The 24,899-nt window shown below is 35.9% G+C and overlaps 1 protein-coding gene across 1 annotated transcript in view; it reads left to right on the top strand.

Annotated features, from left to right (window-relative positions):
- SLC2A13 (solute carrier family 2 member 13) overlaps positions 1–24,899 on the top strand; it is a 425,762-nt gene that overhangs the window by 58,289 nt on the left and 342,574 nt on the right. The window contains exon 2 of the mRNA XM_036867112.1: positions 18,449–18,608. Within this exon, the coding sequence (XP_036723007.1) occupies positions 18,449–18,608 (160 nt within the window). The remainder of the gene's footprint in view (positions 1–18,448; positions 18,609–24,899) is intronic.

The following is a 24,899-nucleotide window of genomic DNA, read 5'->3' as shown; positions in this document are numbered from 1 at the left end:
AAGAATTAATATTGTTAAAATGGACATACTACCCAAAGCAATCTACAGTTTTATGTGATCCCTGTGAAAATACACATTACATTTTTCACAGAACTAAACAAATAATCTTAAAATTTATGTGGAACCACAAAAGATCCAGAATTGCCAAAGCAATCTTAGGAAAAAGCACAAAGCAGGAGGCATAACTCTTCCGGACTTCAGACAATACTACAAGGCTACAGTAATCAAAACAGCATGGTATTGGCACAAAAACAGACATATAGATTGGTGAAACAGAATATAGATCCCAGAAATAAACCAACATACCTACAGTCAGTTAATCTACAACAAAGAAGGCAAGAATATACAATGGAGAAAAGACAGTGTCTTCAGCAAGTGGTGTTGGGAAACCTGGACAGCTATGAGTGCTTTAATGAAGTTAGAACACTCACTCACACCATATACAAAAATACACTCAAAATGTTTCAAAGACCTAAATATAAGACATGACACCATAAAACTCCTAGAAGAGAACAGAGACAGAACATCCTAGCACATAAATCATAGCAGTATTTTCTTGGATAACTCTCCCAAGGCAAAAGAAATAAAAGCAAAAATAAACAAATGGGAACTAATTAAATGAAAAGCTTTTGCACAGTGAAGGAAACAATCAACAAAACAAAAAAGGACAAAGTATGAAATGGGAGAAAATATTTACAAATGATGCAACTGACAAAGGGTTAATATTCAAAATAAACAACAGCTCATACAACTCAATATCAAAAAAAGAATCAATCCTATTAAAATATAAGCAGAGGATCTCAATAGTAATTTTGTCCAAAGAAGACATACAGATGGCCAACAGGCACATGAAAAGATGTCAACATTACTAATTATTAGAGAAATTCAGGTCAAAACCACAGTGAGGTATCACTGTGGAACCAGAAGGCTATCATCAAGATGTCTACAAATAATAAATGGTGGAGATGATGCTGAAAAAATGGAACCCCTCGTGCACTGTTAGTGGGGATGTAAATTGGTACAGCCACTATGGAGAACAGTATGGAGGTTCCTTAAAAACCTAAAAATAGAGTTACCACATGGTCCTGTAATCCCACTCCTGGGCATATATTGGAGAAAACTATAATTCTAAAAGGTGGATGCACTCCAATGTTCATAGCAGCCCTATTTACAATAGCCAGTACATGGAAACAACCCAAGCGCCCATCAACAGACGATTGGTTTAAGAAGAAGTGATAAATGGGTATATATGTATACACACACAAATATGCATACACATATATGTAGTGGAATATTACTCAGCCATAAAAAAGACTGGAATATTGCCATCTGCAGCAACGTGGATGGACTTAACAAATATCATACTAAGTGTAGTAGTTAGAGAAAACAAATAGTATATGATTATCACTTATATGTGGGATATAAAAAATAATACAAATGAATCTATGTAGAAAACAAAAACTGACTCACAGACTTAGAAAACAAACTTATGGTTATCAAAGAGGAAAGGGAGGGAGGCAGATAAATTAGCAGTATGGGGTTAACAGATATTAAACTACTATACTTAAAATAGATAAGCAGCAATGATTTACTGCATAGCATAGGGAACTATATGAATTTCTTGTGATAATGGAAAATAATCTGAAAAATATATATATAACTGAATCACTTTGCTGTACACCTGAAACTTACACAATATTGTAAATCAACTATTAATTCTCTAAAAACACATTCATTCTTCCAGTCCATGAGCACAGAATATCTTTCCATTTATTTGCATCATCTTCATTTTATTTCATCAGTATTTTATATTTATCAGTGTAGAGCTCTTTCACCTCACCAGGTTAAATTTATTCTTAGGTATTTTATGCTTTTTGATGCAATTTTAAATGAGATTGTTTTCTTAATTCTCTTTCTGATAATTCATTATTAGTCTATAGAAATGCAGCAGATTTCTGTATATTGATTTTGTATCCTGCAGTTTTACTGAATTCATTTATTAGTTCACAGTTTTCTTGGTGGAGTCTTTAAGGATTTTCTATATATCGTACTGTGTCATTTACAAATAGTGACTGCTTTACTTGTTCCTTTCCAATTTGGATGCCTTTTATTTTTTATTTTATTTTTAATTTTTTACTTCTTTTGCCTAATTGCTGTGGCTAGGAATTCCAGTACTATTTTGAATGAAAGTGGAGAGAGGGAGCATCCTTGTCTTGTTCCTGATCTTAGATTTTTTTTTTTTTTTTTTTTTCTGTGCAACTTGTGGGATCTCAGTTCCCCAACTGGGGATTGAACCCAGGCCACAGCAGTGAAAGCCTGGAATCCTAACCAATAGGCCACCAGGGAACTCCCCCTGATCTTAGATGAAAAGCTGTCAGCTTTTTATTATTGCATATGTATTTTGTGGGCTTGTCATATATGGTCTTTATTATGTTGAGGTACGTTTCCTCTGTATTCAGTTTGGAGGGAATTTTTATCATTAATGGCTCTTGAATTTTATCAAAAGCTTTCTGCACGTATTGAGATGATTATATGATTTGTATCCTTCATTTTGTTAATATGGTGTATCATGTTGTTGATTTGTGGCTATTTAACCATCCTTGCATCCCTGGGATAAATCCCACTTGATCATGATGTATGATCCTTTTTTTTAATATATAAATTTATTTATTTATTTATTTTTATTCATTTATTTTTGGCTGCATTGGGTCTTCGTTGCTGTGTGCGGGCTTTCTCTAGTTGTGACGAGCAGGGACTACTCTTTGTTGCAGTGCATGGGCTTCTCATTGCAGTGGCTTCTCTTGTGCGGAGCACGGGCTGTAGGTGCACAGGCTTCAGGAGTGTGACACGCGGGCTGCAGTAGTTGTGGCTCACGGGCTCCAGAGCACAGGCTCAGCAGTTGTGGCACACGGGCTTAGTTATTCCACGGCATGTGGGATTTTCCTAAACCAGGACTCAAACCCATGTCCCCTGCATTGGCAGGTGGATTATTAACAACTGCGCCACCAGGGAAGTCCCTGATCCTTTTAATGTATTGTTGAATTTGGCTTGCTAATGTTTTGTGGAGGTTTTTTGCCTCTATGTTTTTCAGGGATATTAGCCTCTGATTTCAGTGTACATATGTATTTTACTAATACGTGTTCATTGTATGTACTTATTACATATATATACTTATTATATGTATTTTTTTTTGTAGTATTTTTACATTGTTTTGGTATCAGGCTACTACTGGGCTTGTAAAATGAATTTGAAGTGTTCCTTCCTCTTCTGTTTTTGTAAGAGTTTGAGAAGGACAGGTACTAATTCTTTCATGTTTGGTAGAATTCACCAGTGAAGCCATCTGGTTATGGTCTTTGTAGGGAGTTTTTAAATTACTGATTCAATCTCATTACCAGTAATCTGTCTCTTCACATTTTCTATTTCTCCATGATCCAGTTTTAGAAGATTGTATGTTTCTAGGAATTTACCAAATTCTTCTTTGTTGTACAGTTTATTGGCATATAATTTTGTGTGGTTTCTTATGATCTGTTTCATTTCTGTGGTATCAGTTGAAAGGTTTCTTCTTTTATTTCTGATTTTATTTATTTGAATAAAAAGTAAAAAAAATTATTTATTTTTTTCTTGCTTAGTCTAGCTAAAGGTTTGTCAATTTTGTTTATCTTTTTAAAGAATCAGCTGTTGGTTTCATTGATTTTTTTCTGTTGTCTTCTATTTCTGATCTCTGATCTTTGTTATTTCCTTCCATCTACTATCTTTGGGCTGTGTTTATTCTTTTCCTAGTTCCATTAGGTGTAAGGCTAGGCTGTTTATTTAAAATTTTTCTTGTTTTTTGAAGTAGGCATTTATTACTCTGAAATTCTCTCTTAGAAATGCTTTTGCTGAACCCCATAAGTTTTGGTATGTTATATTTTTATTTTTCTTTGTTACAGGTATTTTTTAATTTCACTTTCGATTTCTTTGTTAACCCATTGGTTGTTTAGTAGTGTGTTGTTTAGTCTCTACATATTTGTGACTCTTTCATTTTCTTTTTGTATTTGATTAGTAGTTTCATACCACTTTGGTTGTAAAAGTACTTGATATGATTTCAGTCTCCTTAAATTTGTTTAGATTTGTTTGTGGACTTACATATGATCTGTCCTGGAGAATGTTTCATTTGCACTTGAGAAAAATATGAATTTTGTTGCCTTTTTGTGGAATGTTCTGTATATATCTGTATACCTTGGACTAGGCCATGTAGTCCAAGGTATCCTTTAAGGCCAATATAGTCTTACTGATTTTCTTTCTGGATGTAAGTGGGTTATTAAATCCCCCCAGTATTATCGTGTTACTGTCTATTACTTCCTCTAGGTGTGTGAATATTGCTTTATATATTTAGTTGCTCCTTTTTTGGGTACATAAATATTTACAAATGTGATATTCTCTTCTTGAAATGACCACTTTATCAATATTTAATGTCCTTCTTTATCTTTTATTACAGTCTTTGTTTTAAAATCTTTTTTGTGTGATATAAGTATAGTTACTCCAGGTTTATTTTGGTTTCCATTTTCATGGAATATCTTTTACCATACTTTCAATTCTAATCTATGTCTGTCCTTACATCTGAAGTGAATCTCTTATAGGCAGTATACGTATGAATCTTGCTTTTTTTTTTTTTAAATCCATTCAGTCACTCTGTCTTTTCATTGGAACCTGTAGTCCATTTCCATTTAAAGTAATTATTGGTAGGTGTGCTTATTTCCATTTTCTAAATTGTTTTGGCTGTTTTGTACTTCTTGTTTCTTTTTTCTTCTTTTGTTCTCTTTCTTTGTGGTTTGATGACTTTCCTTAGGGGGATGCTTAGATTCCTTTCTCATTATCTTTTGTGTATCAACTACAGGTTTTTGCTTGGTGGTTACCATGAGCCTTACATATAACAATTTATATTTAGAACAGTCTATTTTATGTGGATGACAACTTAACTTTTAATGCATTCTAAAGCTCTACATTTTTACTCTCCCTCACACATTTTATTTTTGATGTCACATTTTACATCTCTTTATATTTTGTATCCCTTACTAATTATTGTAGTTACAGTTATTTTGCTACTTTTGTTTTTTAACCTTTATATTAGTTTCATAGGTGATATATATGCTACCTTTACTGTATAGTTACCTTTACTAGTGAGACTCATACTTTCATATGTTTCTTGTTACTAATTAGTGCCCTTTCTTTTCAGCTTAAAAAAGCCTTTTTAACATTTCTTGTAAGGCCAGTTTAGTGGTGATGAACTTTTTTTAGCTTTTGCTTATCTGGAAAACTCTCTCTCTCTCCTTCAATTATGAATGATAACTTTGGCAGTTTGAGAATTCTTGGTTGGAAGTTTTTCTCTTTCATCACTTTGGATGTATCATGCCACTCCCTTCTGGCCTGCAAAGTTTCTGCTGAAAAATCTGCTGATAGTCTTATGGAGTTTCTCTTACATGTAACAAGTTGTTTTTCTCTTGCTGCTTTTAAGATTCTCACCTTGTCGTTAACTTTTAACATTTTAAAATTATAACATGCTGTGTTTTGTGTCTCTTTTGGTTCATCTTATTTGGTAGTCTCTGAGCTTTCTGAATCTGGTTGTCTATTTTTTTCGTGAAGTTAGGGAAGTTTTCAGGCACTATTTGTTCAATGAAGTTTTCTGCTCCTTTCTCTCCTCTCCTTCTGTGACTCCTATAATGTGAATGTTAGTTCACTTGATGTTGTCTTGTAAGTCCCTTAATTTCATTTTTAAAAATTCTTTCCTCATTTTTCTGCTCTGTCTGGGTGAGTTCCATTGCTCTATCTTCCAACTCACTGATTCATTCTTCTACTTCATCCCGTCTGTTATTGAACCCCTCTAGTGTATTTTTAAGTTCAGCTATTGTTTTCCTCATCTCTGTTAGTTCTGTTTGGTACTTTCTGATGTTTTCTGTCTTTGTTGAAATTGTCACTGTGTTCATCCATTGTTTTCCCAAGTTAGGTGAGCAATTTTGTGACCATTACTTTTTAATTCTTTATCAGGTCAATTACTTATCTCCCTTTCATTAAGGTTTTTTTTCTTTAATGAGGTTTTATGTTATTCTGTCTCTGGAAACATATTACTCAGTTTCTTTCTTTTTTTTTTTTGCTTCACTCTCTGTGTTGGTTTCTGTGTATTAAATGAAGCAACTCCCTCTCTCAGTCTTGAATATAGTATTTGTCCTTGTATAGGAGATGAACCTTGTTTATCATTCATCCCTGCTGTAGCTCTTGGTTGTTTTTCAAACCTTTGTGATTGTCCAAGCAGCCTATTTGATTTTTAGTAGCTCCTGGTAATTGAGGGTGTGCCAAGACCAGTCAGTGTCCCAAAGGGGAAGATCTCAATCAGCATCTAGATTCAGGTTGATTGGAAGGCAGATGCTCAGGCCATGGCTTTTAAAGAGTGTAAATATATAGTCATGTGGGTCTGCAAGTTTAAGCTCTGAGGGCTCTCTGAGGGTGATCTGGCAGTGTCACCTGGGTAGCAGTCACAAAAATCAGGGCTTCAGACAAGTGTACTAACTCCTTTCTGGGAGATATTGATGAGCTTAGCAAGGCAGAGGTGTAGTACAGAAATGTTGGTCCCCATTCTGCTATCCCTGAGCATACCTCCATAGCTTCTAGTTGTGTGCCAAGGCTGAAGCCTGCCCCTGTGGCTGAACCTCCATGACTAGCAAGGAGGCTTCTTTCACCAAAAGACTAGGGGTGTGTTTTAGTCTGCTATCTCTGTTGTGTTCTGGGGGTGGTAGCCTGCCAAGTACTGTCTTTCTGATTGTTTCAGTCCTGTGGGACCTAGAAACATAAGCCCTCCTGGCCACCAGAACCAGATGATCAAGGGGTATCTCTTAGGCAGCAGCCTTAAAAACCAAGGCACCAGTCATAAAAACAGGGGAACCAGATATGTATAAGAGCTCCCCTTGGACAGATTCTGGTGCTCTGGAGTGCTGCAGAGGGAGAATGTGAAGTTAGTAACCTCCCTCCAAGGTCTCAGGAAAGGTTTACAGTCAGACCTTAGATGTGTGTTTAATTAGAAGCCTACCCCTCATGTTGCTGCTGTTGTGGCACGGTAATAGTCCTCTTTCACAGAAAGGTGAGCTCCTGAGTCTGTTGCCTCTTCCTGTGCCCTGGGGGTGGGAGCTGTGTAAGACCTCTTTCTATGTTGGTTACAGTCCTGTGGGACCTGCGAGCTAAGCCCCACTGGCCACCAGAGCCAGGTGTCATAGGTGTGTTTGTTCCCTGGCTGTAGCCACACAAATCAGGGTGTCAGACAAGTGCATAAGCTCCATTCTGTAAGATGCTCATGAGCTGGAGTGCGAGAGAAGGAGAGTGCAAAGATTGCATTCACCAGCCTTTGTTCACTGACAGCCCCTCCATAGGCCCTATAAGTGTGCCAAACCAGAAACCAGCCCCTCAGGCCAAAGCTCCTGGACAGGCAGCTAGGCTTATTTCTGAGAAAGATTAGGGTGTGTTTTAGCCTGCTATCTGTGCAGGGCACTGAGAGTGGCAGTCTGCCAAGAACTGTCTCTCCAATTGTTACAATCCCAGGGGTCCGAGGGACAAAAGCCCACTGGCCTCCAGAGCCAGGCGCTTCAGGAAATCAAGGGGCATCCCCTGGGTGGCAGTTGCAAAAAACAGGTCATGGGTGAAAACAGGCTCCAGATACGTGTAGAAGTTTCCCTCTGGGAAATACTGGAGCTCTGGAGCATGGCAGAGGGGGAATGCAAAGATGGCACCTGCTGAGAAAAGGAAAACAATGGAAAATAAAAGAAACAAAAGAAAAAGAAAAAGATGGTACCCACTGGCTTTAGTAAGGCAGATGAGAGTGTGCAAGATGGCACCCACTGGCTGGAGCATAAAGATGGCACCCAGGGGAAAGGGAAAATAAAGTGTTGTGGTGGGGAGATGGTGCCTGCCAGGTTTAGCAAGGCAGAGAGAGAGCAGGACGATGGCGCCCACCAGCCTGCGTATCCATAGAGTATCCCAGGAGGCCCCTGCCCCTCAGTCCAACACTTTATTTAAAAGTCGAAAATGAGTCTCTTTCGTATAAAGTCTGGTCACTTTTCAGAGGGCTGCTTCTCCACTGGGACCTGGGTGGATGCGTCTGTGCACTGGCCCTTTAGGAGCCATTCCTCAGTTCATCCCAGCCTCGTTGGTCTCATGGGTGTGAGTCCTACTGGTCTTCAAAGCTAGATGTTGTGGGAGATCATCTCTCAGGGACCCATCTTAAAAGTTGGGGTGCTGGATGTTGTTTGCCTCTCATTTGCCTGATGTGAAGCAGTTGCTCTGCCGGTGTTTAGGTTTTTTTTTCAGAGGCAATTGTTCCATAAATAGCTGTAGATTTGGCGTGTCTGTGAGAAGAGGTGAGTTCAGAATCTTCTTAGGTTGCCATCTTGAACTGGAACTTATGCTTTCCGTTCTTGGAGAACATCTCAAATTGATGTTCCACACTGGTTCAAATTTCACACATATTTATCTCTATTATTTACTGCCTCCAATATGGTGTTTACTTCTGTAATTATTTATATATTCTGCTATTAAATTCTTAGTATTCTTGCAACCCTTCCGTACCCTACCCATTTCCCTGTTTAATTCTACTCTGTTGTCTTTTTACTTAAACCATTTCCCTCCTCCTGGCTCTCTTCCTGCGTTTTAGGTAAGGCCCAACCCCATATTGAAAAACAGCTTAAACATTTTTTGAAGGGTGTGTTCATTTATTATTTTGCTACTTTAATATTTTCTTTAATAGTTCCTTCTATTTTACTCCTCAACCCTTTATATCTATTGGATGAATATTTCTATAGGTAACTTCTAGCCCTGAGCTTATCTTACTCTGTATATATTTCTTAAGTATTTTATCTGTTCCTATTCAATTACAGTCTATATGCAGGCGATTCACAGACTTTTAGCTCCAGTTTAGGTCCACATTGTTGTTGTCCTTAGAACATTTACCTCTAGATGTCACATAGAGCTAAATATGACAAAGCACCACTTACTTTGCTGTCTGCTAAATTCACTGCCTTGATGAAAAGGTATTGATTTCTTATTAACCTTTGTGCATTCCATTTGTCAGGTGTAAAAGCATACTGCTTCTGCTTTTGCAGCATTTCATACAGCTTTCTTTCTCTTATAACCTCGAAACTCTATTGTAAGAAATTTCTTACATATCTAGTAATTTCTATATTTGCTATCTCTCCCCATAAAGACATTTTTTCCTTCTCTGTTATTTTCCTTCCTTGGTTACATCTGTGTGTTCCAGGAACACTTCTTTTTTCACCTTATCTGAATGCTGGAATGTTATACTGTTACTTAAAATGATTTTGTACTATAAGGGTGTTAAACCAGTATCAAGAGTGTTGTATATGGCTACATAGGGATGTGTTTTGTTTGGCTGTTTTCATTGGCCTATAGTGTATTGTACCTTAGTTGTTATGTAAGCAGCTTTATACCTTATATCTTATGCTCAGTCAGCTTCTATATTTATGGTACCTGCCTAGCTTATGTAAGAAGTTTGAAACTCCTTAGTGGAAAAGAATAGTTAGGATGAAAATATTTGCAGTATAATGAGTTAAAGTTACCTTTAAAGACTTATGGAAAAAAATACTGCAAGTTATAACCAAATTTTAATAGTGGTTATCTACGGGTGCTGTGCTTAAAGGGGATTTTTAATTACCTTACTTCTTACTTGTAGTTTCCAAATTTTCCCTAATAAATAACATATTTAGTATAAAACCAATCTATTAAGACTAACTTAAAAGGATATGGTTTTGTGTATGCATCCCATAGTATTAAGCGACAACCGTTAAGCCCAGGTCTGTGCTTGACACGTAGACCAATTATAGTTCAGAAGATACATGAGATATGAACATTCCATTAAAGGGCTTTTAGTCCTGCTTTGAGAAACAATGTGATACAGGCTCTACTGAGATGTTACCAGTAAAAAAGGACATTGGCAGATCAATATAATATTCTCAAGTAATAAAAAAGGAAGAGGCCATTTAGGTTGTGAGAGACTTTACTGAGTTGAAATGATGGTGATATGTTTGTAATGCCTTGTTAGGAGGTTTTTAACGCTGTAGAACATGAACTCTGCTAATTATCCCCATAGATAGAATCTTTCTCATAACCTGGCTCTTCTGTTATAGGCACTTGGTGTTGTATATATTTTCATCACGTTGGGGCTTACTGCTCTTTGAAGTTGCCCAGCAGTTTTTATGTGCCTTAAGCCTTATTGTTCAGAAAAGAAACAAAAACAAAAACTGGATTCTAAGGTGTTAATAATCTGGTAAATGTAGATACTTGGTTATTTAGAAGAATGCAGACATAGCAGTCCTGGGCAGGACAGCCAAACTGAAACAACTACAGTGAGGGATACTGTTTGTTTGGACAGATTATTTTTATTAAATTTTTTTCTTTAGAGATCATAGAGCAATAAGTTACAAAATGAAATTAGGACCTCATAATCATTCTTGTTCAAGAAGCATTATTATTAAAAGGTAGCTTCATGTGCTTCTAAGAAGCTAATTAGTTGCTGCCTGGCTTATCATGCTGAGAGGCTGCTGTGATTCATGGGAATTCACCCATCGCAACAGGATTTTCTAATGCTATTTGGTTATGAAATTATTTATACTTCTGACTCAGGGCTTTAAAAGGGCTTCCAGCAGATTTTGAAAGCCAACTTTTGAGCTCAAGAGCATTTTGTGCCATTTATGGTGAATCAGCTTGGCAGTATGAGAATGTGTGAATTGGGTTGCGCTGTAGTACCTGAGGTACAGTTTTCTGGTGAGGCTCCTCAAGCTAAACATGATAATGAGTTTTCATTGATGTAGACCTCTTTATTTTGTTAGAAATCAAACTTTTAAAAATTATTCAGAAACAATACCAACACAGGTTTTTGTGGTTGTATTTACTCTAATAAGCTATTAACAAGAACTTGTACCACTACATTGTTTATGTTAATTTCAATTCGTGAGTTTAGTATGGATAATTAAGAATTTGTTCTTTCTTTATGAGATATTTATTTTATTTAATTAGTGATTTGAATAGGGCAGAAATCAAAAGCTCTTTATAGAATACTCCTAAACTTTAAATATCATTAATTACATCCATTTGTGAAGCACTTAGTTCTTAATTTGCAGGATCTCATACAATATTACTTAACTGTCTTTCATAAGAATAGTGAGCTTTGTTGTTTCCCCAAAGTGGAATGGAGATTTTGGGGTGACATAGCCTTAATGTTGAAGGTTTTTCCAGAGTAGACATCATGTTTAGAAATCCACAAGTGATGGCTTGCCAGGTTGTTTTATTGACAGCAAAGTGAGTTAACAGGGCCTGTGCTTAACATATGCATATTGGACAAATGTGAGTAGTGAACATGGAGCCTACTACTACTCTTCCTGATCATCGGCATTCTTTTATAGTTCTCCATTTTCATAAGGCAGTTTTATGAAAGGAGACTTTAAACTTGTCTAGCTTGAAATTATACAGTTAATCACATTCAGTTCTCATTTTTCTTACTAATTCATCTGAGCTCTTTAACATGACACCTGCTGGCAGTAAGTCACATAGCAGGTAGTAGGAGCAGGGAAGAGATCAGACTCTTCTGCCCCTTGAAGTTCACACGTGCTCACTAAGGTAATAGGGCCAAAAATAAAATGTTCCTGAGAAATTTCCAAAGGGTCACATTTGAAACAGGCACGGCAGTCCGTCTTCCAGTGACACGTTACAAAGATTAGGGGATGTGGAGTCTATGAGATCCACTTTGATGTTAACTTGCTATGGGACTTTCTGAAAACTTCTTATTGTCTGCCTCTGAGGCTGGGGTTCTTTACCTTTTCTAAGAGGATAGTGAATGATACCTGTCCCACCTACCTATTGAAAGGATGACCTTACATGAAATACAAAATGGTAACATAAAAAGATTGTAGAAAATAACATAGTATTCAAGGGTAAGGTAGATGCTTGCTGGTCACTTCTTTTCTTTCTTCCTTCTTAAATATTGGAATTTTTCAGGACTCAGTTCTAGGCATTCTTCTCGGGTTCCATTGCTGGGAAATCTCATCCTTCCCATGGTTTCCGTTATATGTACCATCCACACAGAACCATCTTTTGAGCTCCAGGTATTTGTATAACTCCCAGGCTCCACTGGGCCCAGTCCAGTCTCAGTTTGGAATTGCATTTAAAGAAATACAGTCCAGCAACTAAAAGTAATTAAATAGTAATACTACTCCTTACTTGAGTCTCGAAGAATATAATAGCATGGAGGTTATAATTCAGCAATATTTCAAAAAATCTTTTATCCACTCCCGCCCCCAGTCAAACCTCAGTCAGTCCCTGTGTTATGGGCTCCCATTTTTCCATACTGAGCCTGAGACTCTCATTCACAACTCCCTGCAGTCTTTTTTCATTTGAACGTCTCACAAACCAGATCTTTGGCCCATGTTTTCTTCTCTATCCTTTTTTGCCTAGCATGATAACAGCCCAAGAACTAGGCGGCAAACACCAGATTCTCCCTTGAGGATGAGAGAGGAAGGAAAGGTTAGTTAGTGTGGCAAAGGCTCTTATTTGGGTAGGAGAAAAGAGGGGGCTGGGAACATTTACATGTAAATAATTTATGTTCCCAGCATACTTGTGGAGTGTTCTACTTGTTCTCTACTTGTATATTTCACAGAGCACCTCTGACTCAGCCTGTCTAAAACTTGACCTTACTATCTTCCACACAAATTTGCTTCTCCTCTAATATCTTCATACAATGTATCTATCGTGCTTCTAGTTGCTTATTCCGGACATCTGAACGTCATCCTCAAATTTTTCCTCTCCTTCACAGTTCCATTCATGTTCTCTTCAGCCTCGATACTGAATACATACTTCTAGGGTCTCTCCATTTTACTCCATATCTACTGCTGCCAGTGAACTCCTTGTTCCCCGGCAATATGTTTTCCGTACTCCAACCAGTATGATCCTTTAAAAACATGAATCTGATCATGCCTTTTCCTCCTTTACACTGTTCAAAGGTTTCTGAGTACCAAGCCCTTAATTATGGCCTCTAAGATCCTGTATACTCTGGTTGGTCTCTGCTTATGTCTCTAAAAATAGTCCCTTCCTCAACAGGATGCATTTCTTCCTGCCTCAAGGCCTTTGTCTAAGCTGGTCTGGTTGTATAAAGTATCTTTCACCCTCCTCACCCTCCACCCTGTCCCCCAACCTCCTCATCCAAGGTTTCTCTGACTCCTCAGGCTGGGCCCAGTCTCTTTGATGAGACCCATTGCACTTGAAATCTAATTACTTGTTCCCACACATTTTGCACAGTAGATCCTAAGCTCCACAAGGGATGAAGTGCTCTCTCGTGTAGCACTTCATCCCTCGTGGTTAGCACAGTGCCCAGCTCAGATCAAGTATTAGTTGAACACTTGCTGATTAAAGGATACTTCTTCCATGATTTGGGCTTTGTCTGTCTCTCATCTCCATACATATTCTGCTTCACGCTGTTTACCCCTGAGAAAATGTGATTTCATATTTTTTAAGCTCATGCTCTTCTTTGCAGAATTGTCTTCCCAGCCCTTCCTAGCTACCACCTAATCATTGTCAGCACCTCAAAATAGAAACCAATGTGTAGCTGCACTGTGTCCCTTACCATGGTATTCTGAAATTATTTGATTGCATGTTTTTGTGAGTAAGGCTGTATGTGGCTTCCTTTATAGCAGGGGCAGTATTTTTGTTTACTTCTCATCTTGATAATCCCAGCACCTAACAAGGTCACACTGAATCAAAAAAGTTGGCATACTCATAAGTAGAGGTATTGTAATAATAAAAATAACTGCTGACATTACTGATTATTTTCTGTATGCTAGGCACAATTTTAAGTTCTTTCATGCTACTAACTCATTGCATCATCTCAACTCCTATGAAGGAGTTACTTTTATTCTTCCAATTTATAAATGAACTAGAGACCCAGAAAGGTTAAATAAGTTGTCCAGACTTAACCAGCTGGTAAGTGGCAAGGCTGGAATTTAAACCCACTGTTTCCGGAGCCTACCTCCCTCTGTGGGACAGTCACTGTAGTCATAGTGCTTTCAAAATTGAGTTCTGGAATCTTTGTCTGATTCCAATTCTGTTTCTACTTACCTGTATGACCTGGGGTAAGGTCCTTCTCTGTAAAGTGGGGATAATTATATGTCCTTTATAGGGATGTTCTGACGATTAAATAATCAGTCCATCTGTAATATCTAATAGGATGTAGGCAATTGTAACAGCATTAAGTCAGTGTGAGCACTTGGACAGATATTTTGGGATTCTTTCCAACTCTAAATCCAGTGAGTCTTTTTATAGTTTTTTAGTCTTTTCCATTTGCCATTTACTTTTCAGTGTTCTGGTATTTATTTTTAATAATCAACATTTATAAGGGCCTGAGGACATCTCTGCATTTGCTCTCAAGTAAAATCTAAGGGCTTTGTGAAAAACTTGTGCTGCCTAAAACTACAGTGCTGATTTCCCATGCTCAAATCCCCTGCTAGGTGGCTGAGTAAAGATCTCTGGCTAAAGAGAGCAACTGAATTACAGCCAGACCAAAGCAGAAAAAGAAATCTAATCAGTTAGAAATCTAACTGTTATCTGATTTTGAAAGTTTATTGAGATGTTCTAATCATAAAAGAACTAAAAAGAATATACAGTTAACAGGTCAACATTTGCAGCTAATGTTTCCTCTTTCCAAGTTAAATGAAAGTCGATTTAGAGTAGTCTGTGCTATTAAATTGATTAGCAGTCAGATGGAAACTTTCAGCAGTTTAGGTGATGATTCAATTATAACGACTATTCATAGTTTGTCTACTAACATTTGCTTATTATTTTATGAAACTCATAAAATCATATGATTTTTTTCACCATCACCATATACCGACAAGCACTATAGTAGCAAATAACATTGGTAGAAAATACAGAGTATATAGTTCTGAGACTTAATGGTCTGACTTGTGTGCAAACTCAATAAATGCTTACCGGTAGTTTTACAACAGTACAATGAATATTCCAGAAGTAGATATATGTACGATTTAAATAAATCTTCTTGATCTGTTTATTTGTTCTACCTTTGAACAGAGCAAATAAATAGCAAAAAAATATTTTAAATAGATGAAATTGTAGATGATTGTGGCATCAGGAAGGAATTTTGTTCACAGAATAAATACCATGAAGTCCAAAACACTTGGTAGAAGTGTGCCTCTCTGACTTCTACATAAAAAGGGAGATAAAAGACGGCTATGTGATTTATAGTGCCCATAAACAAACACAAGTCAGTTATTGAGAAGCACAACTATTGCAGCTGCTGAGACTAGAGAGGAGTTTCTCCTTTGTTGGAATGTGGTAAATGGTAAATGGCAACTTTTCAGCCCTTGTACAGAAAACACAGCCACAGGATTTCTTAGTGCTGATACCTTCAATAGCAGCAGGCTATTTTTTGACATCATAAAGATCAATTCATTAAAAACAATTCTACATGGGTCTATTATGCAACCCATTGATGTTCTTGCTTAAACTGGGTATCTGTTTATAGTATCTACAAATATAAAAAGATTAAATTACTTTAGATAATCCTTAATTTTTTACACTATGCTTTTGCTGACTGTTGATTAGATGTTAGATTTATGTTAAATAACCAGACATATCTGGAAATTGGAAGTGCCACTGGGAAGTGAGCTAGATATGGCCGGCAGGGCAAAGATTTTCTCTTAAGAAATAATTTAGGATTGGCTCAAAGTTGTATACCATAGAACTGTAGTTTTTAAAATATGTGGTGAGCATCAGGATCACCTGGAGGATTTTTAAAAGGCAGGCTCATCTCCCGCCTCTGTAGTTTTCTACTTAATAGGTTTGGGTGGGAGAGGTGAATGGATCTTCATTTTATTTTTATTTATTTATTTATTTATTTATTTATTTATTTATTTATTTATTTATTTATAAAATATCTTTATTGGAGTATAATTGCTTTACAATGGTGTGTTACTTTCTGCTGCATAACAAAGTGAATCAGCTATACATATACATATATCCCCATATCTCTTCCCTCTTTCGTCTCCCTCCCACCCTCCCTATCCCACCCATCTAGGTGGACACAGAGCACCAAGCTGATCTCCCTGTGCTATTCAGCTGATTCCCACTAGCGATCTATTTTACATTTGTATATAATATAATTTGTAGTACATATATGTCCATGCCACTCTCTCACTTCATCCCAGCTTACCCTTCCCCCTCCCTGTGTCCTCAGGTCCATTCTCCACGTCTGTGTCTTTATTCCTGTCCTGCCCCTAGCTTCTTCAGAACGATTTTTTATTTTTAGATTCCATATATATGTGTTAGCATATGGTTTTTGTTTTTCTCTTTCTGACTTACTTCATTCTGTATAACAGTCTCTAGGTCCATCCACCTCACTACAAATAACTCAATTTCATTTCTTTTTATGGCTAAGTAGTATTCCATTGTATATATGTGCCACATCTTCTTTATCCATTCATCTGTCGATGGACACTTAGGTTGCTTCCATGTCCTGGCTATTGTAAATAGTGCTGCAATGAACATTGTGGTAAATGACTCTTTTTCAGTTACGGTTTTCTCAGGGCATATGCCCAGTAGTGGGATTGCTGGGTCATATGGTAGTTCTATTTTTAGTTTTTTAAGGAACCTGCATACTGTTCTCCATAGTGGCTGTATCAATTTACATTCCCACCAACAGTGCAAAAGGGTTCCCTTTTCGCCACACCCTCTCCAGCATTTATTGTTTGTAGATTTTTTGATGATGGCCATTCTGACCGGTGTGAAGTGATACCTCATTGTAGTTTTGATTGGCATTTCTTTAATGATTAGTGATGTTGAGCATCCTTTCATGTGTTTGTTGGCAATCTGTATATCTTCTTTGGAGAAATATCTATTTAGGTCTTCTGCCTATTTTTGGATTGGGTTGTTTGTTTTTTTGATATTGAGCTGCATGAGCTGCTTGTATATTTTGGAGATTAATCCTTTGTCACTTGCTTCATTTGCAAATACTTTCTCCCATTCTGAGGGTTGTCTTTTCATCTTGTTTACAGTTTCCTTTGCTGTGTAAAAGTTATTAAGTTTCATTAGGTCCCATTTGTTTATTTTTGTTTTTATTTCCATTTCTCTAGGAGGTGGGTCAAAAAGGATCTTGCTGTGATTTATGTCATAGAGTGTTCTGCCTATGTTTTCCTCTAAGAGTTTGATAGTGTCTGGCCTTACATTTAGGTCTTTAACCCATTTTGAGTTTATTTTTGTGTATGGTGTCAGGGAGTGTTCTAATTTCATTCTTTTACATGTAGCTGTCCAGTTTTCCCAGCACCACTTATTGAAGAGGCTGTCTTTTCTCCATTGTATACTCTTGCCTCCTTTATCAAAGATAAGGTGACCATATGTGCGTGGGTTTATCTCTGGGCTTTCTATCTTGTTCCATTGATCTATATTTGTGTTTTTGTGCCAGTACCATACTGTGTTGATTACTGTAGCTTTGTAGTATAGCCTGAAGTCAGGGAGCCTGATTCCTCCAGCTCCGTTTTTCTTTCTCAAGATTGCTTTGTCCATTTGGGGTCTTTTGTGTTTCTATACAAATTGTGAAATTTTTTGTTCTAGTTCTGTGAAAAATGCCATTGGTAGTTTGATAGGGATTGCATTGAGTCTGTAGCATCTTCATTTTTAAAAAAAGCCACACAAGTGATTCTAGTGATCAGTGAAGTTTGAGAATTGCTACCATAGATTATGCTGTATTAATTTTATATTGAAACAAGTTTAAAGCAGATGTAACCAAATACACGTTATCCACAAAACCGTCTATTTTATGGTTAAGATCATCTGGTTTTGAAGACTGTAAATTCCCAAGGTACTATCCATTGTAAGCTGTTTCTGAAATGTACATCTAGCCAGTTGAGTAAGGTGATTTAATGTATAGACATCTAATTAGTAAACCAGTTAAGAGTTTTGGTGTGTCTACTGGAAATGATGACTTTGAATAGTTAATATGTATTTGGGGATAATTTTTTATTCTCACCATTGTCTGATTACATTTCCATATGGACCAACAATATTTCAATAATTATATTCTATCTAGAGAGCATTTTCCTATTTTTAGTCTTCAAAAAGTTATAAAGCATACTGACATGCATTCTGAAGTTATCTGAGATCTCTAGGGGTACTTTCATTCGTAGGCTTTCAAGTGATAATATGAAAAATGATACTCAGAGCTTGGTATCTCACATCTTATCTGCAGTAGTCACTACTTATAAACAAAATCTTTAAATATGTGGTAAACCTTTGTTTGAAGTAGAAAACTAAGCCTGTATATGTGTGTGTATGTCTTAATCTGTCTTAATATCTATGACAACAGAAATCTTGAATAAATGTCTAATGTTTACTTTTTATTGTTCCTTTATAGGCATTGCTTCTATGACAGTGCCAGTGTACATCGCTGAGGTCTCACCCCCCAATTTAAGAGGTCGATTAGTCACCATTAATACCCTCTTCATCACGGGAGGGCAGTTCTTTGCAAGTGTTGTTGATGGAGCCTTCAGTTATCTCCAGAAAGATGGATGGAGGTCTGTAAATAGTTCTTACATTTAATTTTCAAATGAATTATGACTATTTAGGGAATGGAAGAAAAATTGAGAAATGATAGAAAAAATATAGGGTATTTTGAATCATTATAGCTAATTTATATGATGGCATTCAGCAAAATCGAAAGTGGACAAGAAGCTGATATTTATTTTAATGTTAGACAAGGAACCTACCGTTAACAATTGATATTTACAGGGTGTTTTAGCATTTACGTGACATTGCTCACAGTGCATGTAATATTTTGCAATATTTGTTTAAAATGAATGCAGCAATAAATATGCGTGGAGTTTTTGAATTGTATCAGTGATTGACAAGCTGTTTATGAACTGCAGATATAACTAACATCCTTTTTTAGATTTAGGTAGCTACATTCTAATCTGAATGAAAGAAAACTCAGTCTTTAAAGGTACAGGTTTAGTTATATAAAAAGATGTTATATATGTAAAACTTAAAATACACAAATTATTTATGATCATTATTTGGCTTACTTTGAATCAAAAGAGATGAGAAAAATGTTTTAAAAACTGCTTTAAAATACTTTCAAACCTAATATTGTAAAACAAACTGATCTTATGTTAAAGCTTAAAGATATTATGAGCTCTGGATTTTGATATACTTCATGGTATTCAAAACAACAGATTCATGTAACCCTTCCAGGGTTTTAAATTTTAATAAAATTTCCCTATACTCTGTATAGGTGCTGGAGATAAAATATTCCACAAGACAGACTCTGGTGTGTTAGCATGGTGCTTAAAGTATTGAAATTAATTCTTAACAGCTGAAGAAAAAGGGTTTGCTGCTATGTGGATGTAGGGAATTAAACTTATGTATGTAAGTAGCACAATAAATCGAAGCTATTGAAGACTTAGACTGATGAAGTTTTGTTAAAAGTCATGTGAGAAAACTCAGTGAAGGCAGTTAGGGTGTATGTTTGTCAGGACCACTGAAGAGAGGACACATTTCTTTAAAACATTAGCTGTGTCTGCACACGTTGTTAAACCACTTTCTACCTCTGAAGGAATGAATCTCCGAAATAGTGAGAAATTACTGAAAAATTGAAGAGGCAACAACTTCATCTTTCTTTTCCACTCTGTAGAAGAACAGAAAGAGGGAGATGATAACTTGTTACAAGCATAACCTGATATTTTGAGTTTTTCCTGGAAGCTCAATGGAAGTCAGTTAATCTTTCAGCCCCACATAGCTTTAAGATCTAAATTATCTATTTACATTTTGTTAAGGAATTTTATTAATGTAACCAATATAGAAATATATATCTGCTTTTATTAAAAATCTGTTTTTAAGTGAAAACATATAAATTACATAAGTCATGTTTTTAATCCAAGTATCACAATTTATTTTTATTTATGTATTTATTTTATTAATTTTAAAAATTAAGCAATTTATTTAAACTAAAAAGAGAGTTTGCCCATTTCCCCCATCCCCCACCCACCACTTCTGGAAACCCCTAGTCTGTTCTCTGTATATATGAGCTTGGGTTTTTGTTTGTTTGCCTTTTTATTTTGCTTTTTCTGTTAGATTCCAGAAATCTATAAGATTTCTGTATAAGAAAGCTCATAGAGTGTTTGTCTTTATCTGTCTGTCTTATTTCACATAGCATAGTGCCCTCGAGGTCCATCCATGTTGTTGCAAATGGCAAGATTTCACTCTTTTTTATGACTGAATAATATTCCATTGTGTGTATATATACCACAGTTTCTTTATCAATTCCTCCATCAATGTTGGACAATTAGGTTGTTTCCAAATCTTGGCTATTGTAAATAATGCTGCAATGAACATGGGAATACAGATATACATATCTTTTTGAATTAGTGTTTTCATTTTCTTCAGATAAATATACAGAAGTAGAATTGCTGGATATTATGGTAGTTCTATTTTTAATTTTTTGAGGAACCTCCATACTGTTTTCCACAGTGGCTGCACCATTTTACAATCCCACCAACAATGCACAAGGGTTCCCTTTTCTCCACATCCTCACCAACAGTTGTTATCTCTTGTCTTTTTGATGATAGCCATCCTAACAGGTGTGAGGTGATATCTCATTGTGGTTTTGATTTGCATTTTCTTGATGATTAGTGATTTTGAGCATCTTTTCATGTACCTGTTGGCCATCTGAATGTCTTCTTTGGAAAACATGTCTATTCAGATGCTCTGCTCATTTTTTAATCAGATAGTTTGCTCTTTTGCTATTGAGTTTGTATGAAATCTTTATATATTTTGGATATTAACCCCTTATCAAATATGTGATTTGCAAATATTTTCTCCCATTCAGTAGGTTGCCTTTTCATTTTGTTGATGGTTTCCTTTGTTGTGCAAAAGCTTTTTAGTATGATATAGTCCCACTTATTTATTTTTGCTTTTGTTGCTTTTACTTTTGTTCTCAGATTCAAAATTTATCTCCAAGACCTATCTCAAGGAGTTTACTGCCTATGGTTTCTTCTAGGAGTGTTATGATTTCAGGTCTTATGTTCAAGTTTTTAATCCATTTTGAGTTAATTTTTGTGTATGGTATAAGATTCATTCTTTTGCTTGTGGCTGTCCAGTTTTCCCAACACCACTTAAATATAGCAATTTAGGTACCTTTTCTCAGTACTGGGTTAGGAAAGAAAGAAAGATACAGTAGTGAAAATAATTTATGAATGTGGTATCCCTGTGCAGAAGTGGAGGTCTTAGGATAGGCATTAGAACACTTTTGAGAGGCAGGGTGACATAGTGATAGACAGAGCTGTATTTAAATCTGTTTTCTATGAGTAATTAGCTACAAACTTTGGACAAGTTACTTAGTTCCCCTGAGATTCACTTTTGTCATTGTAAAAAATGTGACCAAAGATGCTTATCTTGTAAGGTTATTGTGGGATCTAAATTAATTATTGTATATAAAGTACTCAGCACAGTGTTTGGCACATGGCAAATACTCAATAAATGATGAATCACATTATTATTTACTATTCTGATGAATGCATAAAAGATGGGTGCTACTAGAGGTAAATTGTAAGGGAAGTTGAAGGTAACACATTCTATGACCTCTGGTTTCTTAACCAGTAAAGTTGGGGCTTGGAGGTACTAGGGCAGAGGCCTAGAGAAAAAAAAATGTTAAATGCTTATATCTACCATAGAAAGTACAAGAAGGAAAAGACTGAAGACAAAAACGATTTTCCAAATAACCATGAGATCCCAGCTTATGTTGGAGGCAGATATTTGCAATAAAGTGAAGTAGCACACCTGTGTGAATTTTTCCCATAATATTGGAGAACCAAGGGGTGAAAAAATAAAATAAGAGGATGGAAAACAAACTTGGGCTAGTATTCAGACCAGTGCATTAACATATCAGATCACTTTGAATCCACTTAATTTTTGTACAAATACATGTTTATTTGTGTATACATGCAAATATGTCTACTTTTTTTCTTACAGGTGAATTTTCTGTGTACTATTTTCTTCTATTTTTCAGCATCCTTAGCTGTGTGTTTACCTCATCTGACTCCTGGACTCATAGGAGTGTGGTTACAAGCAAGTGAAAATTGGAGTATTACCTAAGCATCAACATTAGAATTATCAGCAATTATAGCTTACTCATGATTATAACAATAGATAATTCATCATTTTGTGGCCATGTATTCCAAAAGTTCTAAGGAAATGTGGTTTTAGATGTTTCATATAAAATTGCTTTCTCATACTCATATTTTCATGTATCATAAAGTAAAATGTTCCTTACATTCCAAGAGTTTGAATATGTTAACATTTTGTTTCTTTTTTATTTGCCTTTTTGACCTTTATTGCTCTGAAACTCTACTTTAAGCTACTAACATTTGATGTCATACCATATACCTAGTGTCCCAGATTAACTAGTTCACTTTACACTGATGAACAGTTTTAGAGTCTGTTAGTGAATATCATTTGATCTTCACCAAAACCTTGAGAGGCTGGTGGAACTAGTATTATTCCCTGTTTGTAGATTAAAGAAATGCTCAGAGAAGTTAAATATTTGCCTGAGACCACATGGTTATTATGTGGCGTAGATTAGAGCCAGTTCTTTTTACTTGAAATGTAACCACCTTTTTCCTCATTCTGCTTCTAAGTGTTTATAATCTAAAATATGATTACTGATAATTTTTATGATAGTGATCAGATTAAGATATACAGAAGATGAAACTGACAGAAAAACTTCTTAGATGTTGAGGTTGTTGAAAGACTAAATCACCTTTTGTGTCAGATGGGTCAAAACTTCTGTTCTCTTATTGTTTGGATGTCATAGAAATAAATTGTTTTTTGCTGAACTGTTGAAAGATAAGCTTTTCTAGAAAAAATTGCCAGTAGAAGATTGCCTGCTGATACTTTTGTAGCACTGTAGTGTCATAATACTACTATACTGGGAAGAATATCATTGGGCTCCATGAGGAAAGAGGAAATAAGGATTTTGAAAATATCAGTAAAGATTAAGTTTTTAAAAATAACTTTATTGAAATATAATTCATACACCATTCAATTCACCCATTTAAAATGTACAATTCAGTGGCTTTCAGTATGTTTACAGAGTTGTGCAGTCATCACTACAATCAAATTTTGAACATTTTTATTACCCCGAAAAGAAAACTTGTACCCCATAGCTGTCATCATCCAACTTCCCAGCTCCTCCCAGCTCTAGAACTATTAATCTGCTTTTTTTCCTCATAGAGTTGCCTATTCTGGGTATTTCATGTATCAATATGTGGTCCATTGTGACTGGCTTCTTTCACTTAGCATGTTTTTAAGGTTCATCCATGTTGTAGCATGTGTCAGTACTTCATTTCTTTTTATTGGCAAGTAATGTGGATATACCACATTTTGTTTAGCCATTCATCTGTTGATGGACATTTGAGTGGTTTCCACTTTTTTGGCTATTAAAAATAATGCTGCTCTGAACATTTGTGTACAAGTTTCAGGGTGGGCATATATTTTCAGTTCTCTTGGGTGTATACCTAGGAGTAGAATTGCTAGGTCATATGGTAACTATGTTTACCTTTGGAGGAACTGCAAGACTTTTCTCCAAAGTGGCTACACTATTTCACATTCCCATTCAGCAATGTATGAGTTCCAGTTTTTCCATATCCTAGTAAACATTTATTATCTCTCTTTTTCAATTATAGTCATCTTAGTGGGTATGAAGTGGCATCTTGTTGTGATTTTGATTTCCATTTCCCTGATGACTAATAATTTTGAGAAAGATTTTATTTTTACCTAATATATTATAGTGCTTATAAAGATGACAGAGTTATTTTGGTAGTTAACACCTACATGACGTTTTATCACTGTTTGCCCTTTTCTGTGCTAATATTTTTGAATTGTGCTTATTGAACATAGTGAGGTTTACTCACTACACCTCAGGCAAAGAAAGGTTTTCTTTCTTTCTTTTTTTTTTTTTTAACGTTTTTATTGGAGTATAATTGCTTCACATATGGCACATGGTTTTCTTTTTTTAATTGCCGAGTTAAAGCCTGGCACTCTATAAACATATAGTAAAGTGAACTTCGCCATCACCATTATCGGTCTAAAACACTTATCTGGACATGCCACTGCTAAAATGCTTCCAAGACTCCCCATTTCCTACAGGAAAAAAAATCAGTCTCTTCATCATGGCTTGTAGTGTCTTTCATTATCCAATCCATGCCTGCTTTCCTAGATTTTTAAATTCATTATTACTTCCTTCCTTCCTTCTTATACAAACATAGGTTACGTCTATAAACTGCATACACTAGTCACATCTTGCTTTTTCATGTTTGTTTTTTTCCTTCTGCTCACTTTGCCTATAATGTCTTTCTACTCTGTCCTGCTTTACTGGTTCAGTTCTTGTTCCTCTTTTAAATCCTTTGCTTGTATATCATGTGAAACTGTCTTTGTTCCTTTGCCTTTTCATAATACTTTGTACATGGCATCACTTTTATACTCACTATTTTTTTGAACCAGTTGCTTATTTTGTCTGTTTCTTCTAATTCACTTTGGAGCTTTTTAATGTCGTTGACCTTGTACTCATTTTTAGGTCTAGGAAAGGGTCTGGAACATAGTAAAGGCTTACTAAATGTTTATTGAACTTAGCTGAAATTGACTGGGCTCCAGGGAAGAGACTCTTAACCAAAGTAAAAAGATATTGATTATAAACCAAAATACCAATTCATTAATTTATGCTGGGGAATAGATATCTTTGCAGGTAGCTGAAAAACTAAATTATTAATTGTAAGTATTTCTTACTGAGCATAAAAATCAGAGAAAGAAAACTG

Source organism: Balaenoptera musculus, chromosome 10 (assembly GCF_009873245.2).
Source record: "Balaenoptera musculus isolate JJ_BM4_2016_0621 chromosome 10, mBalMus1.pri.v3, whole genome shotgun sequence".
Taxonomy (NCBI): Eukaryota; Metazoa; Chordata; class Mammalia; order Artiodactyla; family Balaenopteridae; genus Balaenoptera; species Balaenoptera musculus.
Note: the sequence above shows the minus strand (reverse complement) of the source record. Positions and strands in the feature narration are given on the sequence as shown.